General features: G+C 47.0%; 1 protein-coding gene across 2 annotated transcripts; it reads left to right on the top strand.

Moving 5' to 3' along the window:
* Window positions 1-1,446: 1,446 nt before the first annotated feature.
* Window positions 1,447-10,096, top strand: zbtb20 (zinc finger and BTB domain containing 20). 2 transcript variants are annotated; one of them, XM_031571605.2, is made up of 4 exons: window positions 1,447-1,799; window positions 3,926-4,541; window positions 4,884-5,711; window positions 7,414-10,096. In XM_031571605.2, the coding sequence occupies exons 1-4, from the start codon at window positions 1,626-1,628 to the stop codon at window positions 8,118-8,120; spliced, it is 2,325 nt and encodes a 774-aa protein (XP_031427465.1). In that variant the 5' UTR covers window positions 1,447-1,625; the 3' UTR covers window positions 8,121-10,096. The 2 variants fall into 2 exon arrangements, with proteins under 2 accessions (XP_031427465.1, XP_031427466.1); XM_031571606.2 differs by having other exon boundaries at window positions 1,449-1,799; window positions 4,887-5,711.
* The last annotated feature ends 1,311 nt before the right edge of the window (window positions 10,097-11,407 follow it).

Below are 11,407 nucleotides of genomic sequence, written 5' to 3'. Positions count from 1 at the left end.
GTGTTCCCAATCACTGATGAGCTGAACACACCTGCTGGGCATCTGCAAGACAAACACACAGACAGACAAACAGCCAGCCCACGACCTCTTCTGCTTGTTACCATACCTACTGCTGTTACTAGAAGCACTACTGCATTTATTAAGATTACTACTGCTGTTACTAGAAGCACTACTGCTACCGCTAGTGTTAGCATCAGCAGTAATACTATCATATGGGGCGCTAATAACAGCTAGTGTTAGCATCAGCGGTAATACTATCATATGGGGCACTAATGACAGCTAGTGTTAGCATTAGCGGTAATACTATCATATAGGGCACTAATGACAGCTAGTGTTAGCATCAGCGGTAATACTATCATATGGGGCACTAATGACAGCTAGTGTTAGCATCAGCGGTAATACTATCATATAGGGCACTAATGACAGCTAGTGTTAGCATCAGCGGTAATACTATCATATGGGGCACTAATGACAGAGACAGGTGCCGCCGTCCTGCTTCCTTCATCACAATACTGGCGAGTTCATCACCGGACTGATTTAAAAGCCAAATTATCTTTTAGCAGCATATTCAAAGACCTTCAGCTCTTATGTCAAATATTTCAATATTTCTCCACACTCACAAATGCTTACCACACACACACACATGCTTACCAAACCACACACACACACACACACACAAATGCAAACCACAATCGTGACCTGAAATAACCATCAAACAAGTGAGAATCTGACACTGTCTCTGTAGCTCTCTCTCTCTCTCTGTCTCTCTGTCTCTCTCTGTCTCTCTGTCTCCCACATGTGTTGGGCTTTAAAGGTGCAGTGGGTAGGATCTAGAGGTGGGGTTGGCTTTAAAGGTGCAGTGGGTAGGATCTAGAGGTGGGGTTGGCTTTAAAGGTGCAGTGGGTAGGATCTAGAGGTGGGGTTGGCTTTAAAGGTGCAGTGGGTAGGATCTAGAGGTGGGGTTGACTTTAAAGGTGCAGTGGGTAGGATCTGGAGGTGGGGTTGGCTTTAAAGGTCCAGTGGGTAGGATCTAGAGGGGGGGTTGCTGAATGGCAGCCAGCTGAATACCCCTCCCTTTTCCAAGCATGAATGGAATCCTTTGGTGGCCGTCAAATCCCATTAAAAGGTGAAAGGGCCTCTCTAGGTTTGTCCGTTCTGGGCTTCTGTAGAAACATGGCGGTGCAACATGGTGGATTGTGTGACAAGGACCCGTTCCCTAAGTAGACACCCTAACCCTATCCCCATGTGTGCTCATAGATCCCCTGGGTCCTCCCTAAGTAGACACCCTAACCCTATAGATCCCCTGGGTCCTCCCTAAGTAGACACCCTAACCCTATAGATCCCCCTGGGTCCTCCCTAAGTAGACACCCTAACCCTATTCCAATGTGTGATCATAGGTCCCCTGTGTCCTCCCTAAGTAGACACCCTAACCCTATAGATCCCCTGGGTCCTCCCTAAGTAGACACCCTAACCCTATACCCATGTGTGCTCATAGATCCCCTGGGTTCCTGCTGTAACATTAATGTGTGACGTTTGTGTTTGTGTTTGTGTTTGTCCCGTCCTCAGGTCCTCCTTCCTCCACACCTCCTCTCCTCTCTCTCTTTTCCTCTGGTCCTCCTCGAGTGATGAGCGGTGAGCGCGTGCACAGCGTCAACCTGCACAACTTCAGCTCGTCGGTGCTGGAAACCCTGAACGAGCAGCGCCAGCGCGGACACTTCTGCGACGTCACCGTGCGCATCCATGGCAGCATGCTCCGGGCACACCGCTGTGTGCTGGCCGCCGGCAGCCCCTTCTTCCAGGTGGGTCATCGCTCACACACACACACACACACAAACACACACGCACACCACGCACTCACTCACACTCACACGCGCACACACACACACGCACTCACTCACACACACACACACACACACAAACACACGCGCACACACAAACACACACGCACACCACGCACTCACTCACACTCACACGCGCACACACACACACGCACTCACTCACACACACACACACACACACTGACACACACACACACACACGGGCACACACACACACGTGCGCGCACACACATGCACACACGCACTCACTCACACACACACACACGGGCACATGCACACACACACACACGTGCACACACACGCACACACACACGGGCACACGCACACACACGGGCACACGCACACAGGCACACACACACACAAAAGCAACACACATACCAGTGTTTCCCCTAGGTTTACAGCTTTGGGGGGGGTGGGGGGTTGGCGGCGGCGGCCGGTCACCGACACAAACACTTAAAGGAATCATGAATCATGGTGTTCATGTGTTTCTTTTAATGACAGCAGTCAATATAACAACTGAACAATTATTTGAACTGTACATTGAACTAAGCATCGGAACATTTCTTTTTATGCTTTTGTCACTGTAGTGTATCTTTCTGGGCTTCTGGAAGAACATTTTTAGAGATAGTTGTGGCCTAAAATTCCTGATTTCGCAGGAGCTTTTCCAAAAAGTTGCGATGAAAGTTGCTGTGTTTTTAGGTGTTTGTTGCGATGAAATTGCCGGAGCAAGTGAAAGTTGCGATAAAAAGTTGCGAATAATTATAATTGAGTTATTTGTTGAAAAATAACTCATTAATAAACAAACATTCATTCATCAAGAACAAAACCATTGAGAAATGGTCCTCTAAATAACCTTACCAATATGCCAAACCAAAGATGACCAGGACTACAAAAATGTAGCAAAATAGGCTTTAAGCTTGATTTATACTTATGCACAACGAAGTGCACCTCTTGGCATTACAAAAGGACCATCAGTAAGACTGAATAAAATGTTATGAATGTCTCAGCCTTCACATATGACGAAAAAAAAACCCTGTGTCACTGTGATCTGTCTCGTCATCTGACGACCTGCCTGCGTTTCTGCCGTTCTCATTCTATGCTTATCTATCTGTTTTGCTATCCTTGTTTATTTATTTTATCTAGAGATGCACCGATATGGAATTTTAGGGCCGATAACGATAACCGATAATTATTGGTTTATTGTGGCCGATACCGATACGATAACCGATATTTTTTTTTATAAAAATAAAGGGTACCAAAGGTTTTTAGATTTACCTTTTTACAAAAGGTTTTAGATTTACCTCTTTTATTTTCTCACATGTAAACACAATATATGTATGAAAGACTCTGTCGATAGTGACGTTGCCTAGCAACGCCGTCTGCGTGCAGCTCATTCAGTTTAGTTTTCAGTATGATAGTGACAAGTTTAGTTCTTCGCCAATTCAGTGGAAAAGTAGTTGACCATACTGTGTGCCTAATACATTTCGAGTGCTTAAATCATCGTTGTTTGACATGTATGTGAGGTATTGTGTGCGAACCTTATGAAAGTAACGGTTTTCATGAAGTTACTACTGTGATGGATTGTGTATTTGGGCTACATGCGAGTGCATGTTGCTATTAATAGCGATTAGCATGCTAAGCGGAGATTTAAAAATGACAAAATTGACGGCGTTAACGGCGTTTTTTTTTTTTAAGATTAACGTTCTTTTTGGCCTTGCAAACTGTGTAGTAGGTAATAACGCGTTTAACTGACAGCACTAATATATTTATATGTTCATTTGTATATGTGTGTGTGTGTGTGTGTGTGTGTGTGTGTGTCTCAGGACAAGCTGCTCCTGGGCTACAGTGACATTGATATATATTTATATGTTCATTTGTATATGTGTGTGTGTGTGTGTGTGTGTGTGTCTCAGGACAAGCTGCTCCTGGGCTACAGGGACATTGATATATATTTATATGTTCATTTGTATATATGTGTGTGTGTGTGTGTGTCTCAGGACAAGCTGCTCCTGGGCTACAGTGACATTGATATATATTTATATGTTCATTTGTATATATATATATGTGTGTGTGTGTGTGTGTCTCAGGACAAGCTGCTCCTGGGCTACAGTGACATTGAGATCCCTGCGGTGGTGTCGGTGCAGTCCGTGCAGAAGCTCATTGACTTTATGTACAGCGGCGTGCTGCGCGTCGCCCAATCAGAGGCCCTGCAGATCCTCACCGCCGCCAGCATCCTGCAGATCAAGCGCGTCATCGATGAGTGCACACGCATCATGGCGGGGACCCCCGGCGGGTTCGGCGGCGGCGACTCCTGCCAGGAGACCACTCCGCGTGGGACCCCCGAGTCGGGCACCTCGGGCCCCAGCAGCGACGCGGAGAGCGGCTACATGATGGCGGCCAGCGTGGTGGCGGCGGCACAGCAGCAGCAGCAGCACGGCCTGGAGAGGGTCTACACCTCGCTCTACAGCGGCCTGGGCGTCCAGAACGGCAAGGACACCGCCGGGCACCACCAGGGTTACCTGCACTCGGGCGGCGGCGGCGGCGCCGGCAACCAGGGGCAGACCCAGCAGGGTCCGGAGCCGGCCTGGATCGCCCGGATCCACGAGAGATCCCAGCTGGCCGTGGAGCGGTACCTCAGCACCACGCCCGAGAGCTCCGGGCACTGCCGCAAGCAGCCGCGCCCCGTCAGGCTCCACCCAGGAGGTAAGCGCCCGTGGGAGTGGGGGTGGGGGGGGGGGGGGGTGGGGCAGGGTTAGCGTGCCGTGCAGTCACAACACAACACAGTGACAGCTGAGCCATACACCTGCAGAAGTGTGTGTGTGTGTGTGTGTGTGTGTGTGTGTGTGCGCGATCCGCCTGCATAAGTGCGTGTGTGTGTGTGTGCCATACGCCTGCATAAATGTGTGTGTGTGTGTGTGTGTGTGTGTGTGTGTGTGTGTGTGCCATACGCCTGCATAAATGTGTGTGTGTGTGAATGCCCTGCTGTGCCAGAGAAGCCAAAGTTGGGACCTTGGTGAGTGACCTTTGACCTTGTCTCTGTCCCAGCAGGGCTGCACATTAAACAGGAGGCGGAGGACGACTACAGCAGCTACCTGTCCTACACCTCCTCCGGAGGGGGTCTGGCTGGAGGGGACGAGGGCTCCGAGAGCGAGCCCAAGGGCGAGAGCTTCGACTCGGGCGTGAGCTCCTCCGTGGGCACCGAACCGGACTCCGCCGACCATCACCATCAGCAGCATCACTTCCTGTTTGGGAGCCGGGAGGAAACCACATCAGACGCTGAAGCTGGAGGGGGCGTGGTCAGCATGTCACATCACCATCATGCCCCGCCCTCCTCCCTCTCTGTGGCTCGTATCGAGGTCAGTGATTCGTCCCCGGAGCGCACGCTCCACGAGTCCGACATCGTGTCCGGCACCAGTCCCGTGGAGACGTTGATCGCGCAGTCGCCGGGGTCGTCGCTGCCCTCCGCCCAGCTGTACCTGCGGCAGGCCTGCGAGAGCCCCGCTGGGGGGTTGCGTCTGCCACTCACCCTCACCAGCAACACCCAGGTCATGGGCACCGCCGGGAACACCTACGTCCCGGCCATCTTCGCCAGCCCGCCCTCCAGCGCCAACAAGCCCTTCCTCTTCAGCCTGCCCCAGTCCATGGGGTCTGGTGGTGGGGGGGCGGGGGGGCAGTTTGTATCCGTGCCTCCGGCCCCCCCTAGCTCCCACGGGCCATCCGGTCTGTCCCCGTATTCTGGGGGAGGGTGCCAGGCGGGTGGGGCCGGAGGGGTTGGCGGGCAGCAGGGGGAGAAGAAGCCGTACGAGTGCACGCTCTGCAGTAAGACATTCACCGCCAAGCAGAACTTCGTCAAGCACATGTTTGTGCACACAGGTGAGGGCCTGTCTGAACCAGCTGCTCTAGGAGTCCTGGATGTGGGGTGTGCTCAGATGTACACGCTGGTTAGGTGTGTGGTCTAATTAGGTGTGGGGTCTAATTAGGTGTGGGTGTGGTTAGGTGTGAGGTCTAGTTAGGTGTGGGTGTGGTTAGGTGTGGGGTCTAATTAGGTGTGGGGTCTAATTACGTGTGTGGTCTAATTAGGTGTGGGGTGTGGTTAGGTGTGGGTGTGGTTAGTAGGGCCAATGATTTTCCGTAAAAAAAAAAAAAGCATTTTCCGTTTCACATTTGGTGAATTCCGTTTTTTTTTTCTCGTTTCAGCTCATTTAGTTCACCCTGAGGTAGATTGATGGCTCAAAATGAGTGAATAATACGTGCCCTTCTTAGATTGTTGTTTGCCAGCCATCAACAGAACAGAAGACTTAACATTTTTTGTTTTAAATGCGATTGGGAAGACGAGCGCGTGAATGTGACTGAATGTGGCTTTAGCGGAGGTGTGTGGGTCAACCGTTGAAAAGGGGGGCGTGGCCGGAGCAGAGTTCAGCGCAGACATGACATTTTCTCAGTGGTTTTGTTCTTTAATTAATGTTTGTTCATCGTTGCAATTGTTGTTGTGTTTATTTGAAAGAAATATAGCCTTGCAGCCCAAAATATAGGGGAATTTGGGCGATTTGTATGCACAAAATGATGTTTCCGTCTGAAAGTTGCAATTCCGTTTCAAAGGGTTCACCCGAGAATTCCGTCCGTTTTCCGTTATCGCGGAAAATCATTGGCCCTAGGTTAGGTGTGGGGTCTAATTAGATGTGGGGTCTGGTTGGCTCTGTTTGTGAGAAGAGGGTAGGAGATGAGAGTCAGAAGCGAGCAAATAAATTCACACGTGTCCAAAAAATGAGGTGATTAGTTGTAATGTGATGATGTGATTAGCTGTAATGTGATGAGGTGATTAGCTGTGAGGTGATTAGCTGTGAGGTGATTAGCTGTAATGTGATTAGCTGTGATGTGATTAGCTGTGATGTGATTAGCTGTAATGTGATGTGATGAGGTGATTAGCTGTGAGGTGATTAGGTGATTAGCTGTGATATGATTAGCTGTGATGTGATGTGATTAGCTGTGATGCGATTAGCTGTGATGAGGTGATTAGCTGTAATGTGATGAGGTGATTAGCTGTGATATGATTAGCTGTAATGTGATCATGTGATTAGTTGTGATATGATGAGGTGATTAGCTGTGAGGTGATTAGCTGTAATGTGATTAGCTGTAATGTGATGATGTGATTAGCTGTGAGGTGATTAGCTGTAATGTGATGAGGTGATTAGCTGTGAGGTGATTAGCTGTAATGTGATTAGCTGTGATGTGATTAGCTGTGAGGTGATTAGCTGTGATGTGATTAGCTGTAATGTGATGAGGTGATTAGCTGTGATGTGATTAGCTGTGAGGTGATTAGCTGTGATGTGATTTGATGAGGTGATTAGCTGTGAGGTGATTAGGTGATTAGCTGTAATGTGATGTGATGAGGTGATTAGCTGTGAGGTGATTAGGTGATTAGCTGTGAGGTGATTAGCTGTGAGGTGATTAGCTGTGAGGTGATTAGGTGATTAGCTGTGATGTGATTAGCTGTGATATGATTAGCTGTGATGTGATTAGCTGTGATGTGATTAGCTGTAATGTGATGATGTGATTATCTTCTCTGGGGCTCTAGGTGAGAAGCCACACCAGTGCAGCATCTGCTGGAGATCCTTCTCCCTGAAAGACTACCTGATCAAGCACATGGTGACTCACACAGGGGTGCGCGCCTACCAGTGCTCCATCTGCAACAAGCGCTTCACACAGAAGAGCTCCCTAAACGTCCACATGAGGCTGCACCGCGGAGAGAAGTCCTACGAGTGCTACGTCTGCAAGAAGAAGTTCTCCCACAAGACCCTGCTGGAGCGTCACATGGCGCTGCATGCCAGCGGCGTGGGCATCAGTGTCAGCAGCGGGATCACGGCCGGGGTGGTGGGTGGCATCGGAGGGGCCGGCGTGGGCGTGATCGGAGTGGGGGGGGGGATGGGCGGAGCCGGGGGAGGGGGCGGGAGTGTTAGTGTGGTGGGAGGAGCCACGGGGATGGGCAGGGCTAACGTGAGTGGAGCAGCAGCAGGGACTGCGGCGTCTGGGGGAGGGGGGGCCTCCTCCGTGCCCATGACCCTCCCCGACCCCGGGGTGGTGGTGCCACTCGCCGTGCCAACGGGAGGGGGAGGGGCCGTATCAGTCGGAGGAGGAGGAGGAGGGGCAGCGGTAGGCGTGGTGTCTGAAGGAGCCGCCTCCCACCTGGAGACTACGACCTACGTGTGCTCCGTCTGTCCCGCCAAGTTCGACCAGATCGAGATGTTCAACGACCACATGCGCATGCACGTGACGGATGGCTAACGCCGCATCACGTCTCACCAGCCAAGCAGACAACCAATCGGTAATCCACACATCTACACGACTCAGCAGCAAGTCCATAATACGTCAAGGCAACAGCAAGAGTATTCTCTCACACGACCCATTATGACATCATAAGCTCACAGGAAAAACAACTATTCAAACCCGGCTGTTATAAACAGGAAATCAACCCCAACAACATAAGCTCACAGGAAAACAACAATTAAAACCCGGCTGTTTCAACAGAAAAATCAAAGAAAATAACTTCAGTTTGGGATGAGTGGAGAAGATGAAACAAATGAATGGAGGATATAAAAAACATAACTAAAATGGCACTAGATTTTTTAATTTTCTTTTTTTTTTATTGTCTTAAGTGATCTTTTTGAAGGCAATGTTTGAATATATATATATGTTGTTAGCACATGTATGCTACTACTGGCACATTTTTGAAATATTTTGTCTTTATCTTACGATGTTTCCCAGAAAAACGATGTTTATGTGTTCTTGTTCTCTTTACAATATTATAATTTTTTTGGTGTTAAGAATTCCTTCATTGTTGCCTTAAAGGCTGTATGCGGTAACGTTGGCCGACCAGTCCACTGGCTGGATCTGTAGTCGCAATAGTTACTAGGCGGCCTCTAAATAAACTGATAAAAAAAAGGTAAATATTTGTTAATGCTCTGACTGAGCTTAAAAATAAGTCCTATGTGCATTGCCGATTTCGTTATGTGTTAAACACTACCAGAATCTGGCGGGAAAAAAGAAAAAACCTAAGATACAAAAACACACATATACCAAGCCAGTTCTGTCACGCCCTAAAGCAAGCACTCTTAGTGCGACGTCACCTGTGCATTTGGAGTTACCTAACATACAGCACTTGTGAATGTGCCCACACACACAAATTGACAGTTTCACACATGGTCTAGTATCATAGTATTGTAAGTATTGTACGATACAATATTCCCAAAACATTGCCGTTTTAAACATTTCACAGTGTAGAAACGAAAAAACGGAATAGCTAAGAATACAATATGAACATTTGGAATTAGCAGCCTGCAAATGTTAAGTTGTAGACCGAACTTTGAACAGCTGATAAGCGTTCAAAAATTACTGTGGTATCAATACATGTTGACACAATTTTCTATTACTTTTTGCGATGACACAAAGAAATTTAAAAAAAAAAGTAGAAAAAATTGAGACACAGATATGCCTTGTTCATTTTTTCATCTGTGTGGGGATTGTGAACGTGAGAATTGTCAACACTGGGTTTGTGATTAATGACGATTATTGTTGTTACGATAATGATAGTAGTTGCTGTTATTTATTGGGAGTTTGCTGATATGTCGAGATATGTGGGAAGATGGAAAGCAATGTTGCAGCTGTTGTTATGACAATTATAATTGTCATTTTTAAAAACAAGTGGTACAATTCGGCTTGTGTTTGTTAGATGTTAGAAAACTACAGAAAATTACGAGAAAAAAAATTCTTTCATGTAATGGTGGAAGAATTATGCTTTTATGAAATATTTCATTTTGTTTTCACGTTTTAATTTCAAATTAATTTACAATTTTCCCATCATTGTGGATGCTGATCTTACCAATAATTAAGTACATTTTATATCACAAAAGCCTGAAGGTCAACTCTTTCCACAGTCTGTGCTTGTTTTTATAAATATCCAGAGCAAAAAAAAAGTTAGTGGAAAACAATTCTATACGCTTTAAAGTACCTTATGTTTGATTGGTTTGACTTGGACTCCTGCATCACACTGCCACAATAATCCCTCAGTGCAAAAAAAAAAACAAAAAAAAACAAAAAAAAAACAACACGACTGTTTCAGAAGACCTCTTCCACTGACATGACACAGATGCACAAACTGAAACATTCTCCAACTTTAACCAAGAAACGTGGAAAATGTACATTTTTGAGATTTGTGTTCATATGATGAAGAGTTTGATCATAATGGCTCGTTTCATAAATAAGAAAAGATTCAGATGAAGTGTAGAGTGAGCTAAGACCTGCTCGTATCCATGCCTGGCACCTTTTGGAAAACATTTTTTTTTTGCCTTTTGCCCAAAATAACTTGATCAAAAGTGAGCTTTTTTGTTTTGCACTTAGTAAAGCAGTTGACCACAAAATATTTGCACTCGAGTTCTTTTTTATGTAAACATAACTCCTTCTCAACAAGCTATTTAGTCTGTTATCCAAATTCTCCTCCATAATCATTTTTTATTTAAAACAAAGAATATAAAAGTCATCACGGGCTGGTTGTCCTGAAAGAGCCATTAAATATGGACTGTCTATCAAAATAGGAGTCATTAAATATGGACTGTCTATCAAAATAAGAGTAATTAAATATAGACTGTCTATCAAAATAAGAGTCATTAAATAGGGACAGTCTATCAAAATAAGAGTCATTAAATATGGACTGTCTATCAAAATAAGAGTCATTAAATATGGACTGTCTATCAAAATCAAATCTGAGAAAGGGGCAGGTTGAGTGGCATGAGAACTGAATTGATGGGTGAGATTTTAAGATCCTGTAATCCTTTATGGAAGAGCTGTTTATCGATCTAGATCCCACTGCCACCACTTATTCACACCCTAATCGTTTCAATACAAACCCAAAGGAAGTGTTAAATGACATCAACAGATGGACAGCCAACCCCTGTGAGACTCTACACCTTGTCAACCGCTGAGAACTCGCTTATTTCTTTCTTTTTCTGTTTATGTGTCTGTAGATTTGACCAAAAAAAACATCATATTATGTCCAATTTTACTTAATTGTTGTAGTTGAATGTGAATCCTGAGAAATAATCCCTTTCTTGCCTAATAACCAGCGAGAGAGAGTGAGGGGGGGGGGGGGGGGGTAGAGAGAGGAGGAGGGGAGGGGGGGGCAAGGGAGTAGGCAGGGGCACTACTCCTCCCCCCCCTCCCCTCTAGGCTGAGATGTGGGAAGAGTCATGTCTGTTTACATCACTATGTGAGAGGTGCCTGGACAAGGCTGTGCTGGGGTGTGTGTGTGTGTGTGTGTGTGTGTGTGTGTGTGTGTGTGTGTGTGTGTGGTGCCTGGACAAGGCTGTGCTGGGTTGGCTCTTCTTTAACAAATGCACTACTTACTCATTTCTTCCTCTTCAAACTGCTTGCCATGGGCTTACACAGACCCAACACAACACACTCCCCCCCCCCCCCCCCCCACACACACACACACACACACACACACACACACTCCCCCCCCCACACACATACACACACACACACACAATCCAGCACACTCCCCCCCCCCCCCCCCA

This window comes from Clupea harengus, chromosome 8 (assembly GCF_900700415.2).
Source record: "Clupea harengus chromosome 8, Ch_v2.0.2, whole genome shotgun sequence".
In the NCBI taxonomy this organism is placed as follows: domain Eukaryota; kingdom Metazoa; phylum Chordata; class Actinopteri; order Clupeiformes; family Clupeidae; genus Clupea; species Clupea harengus.
This window is presented reverse-complemented; position numbering and strand designations above follow the sequence as displayed.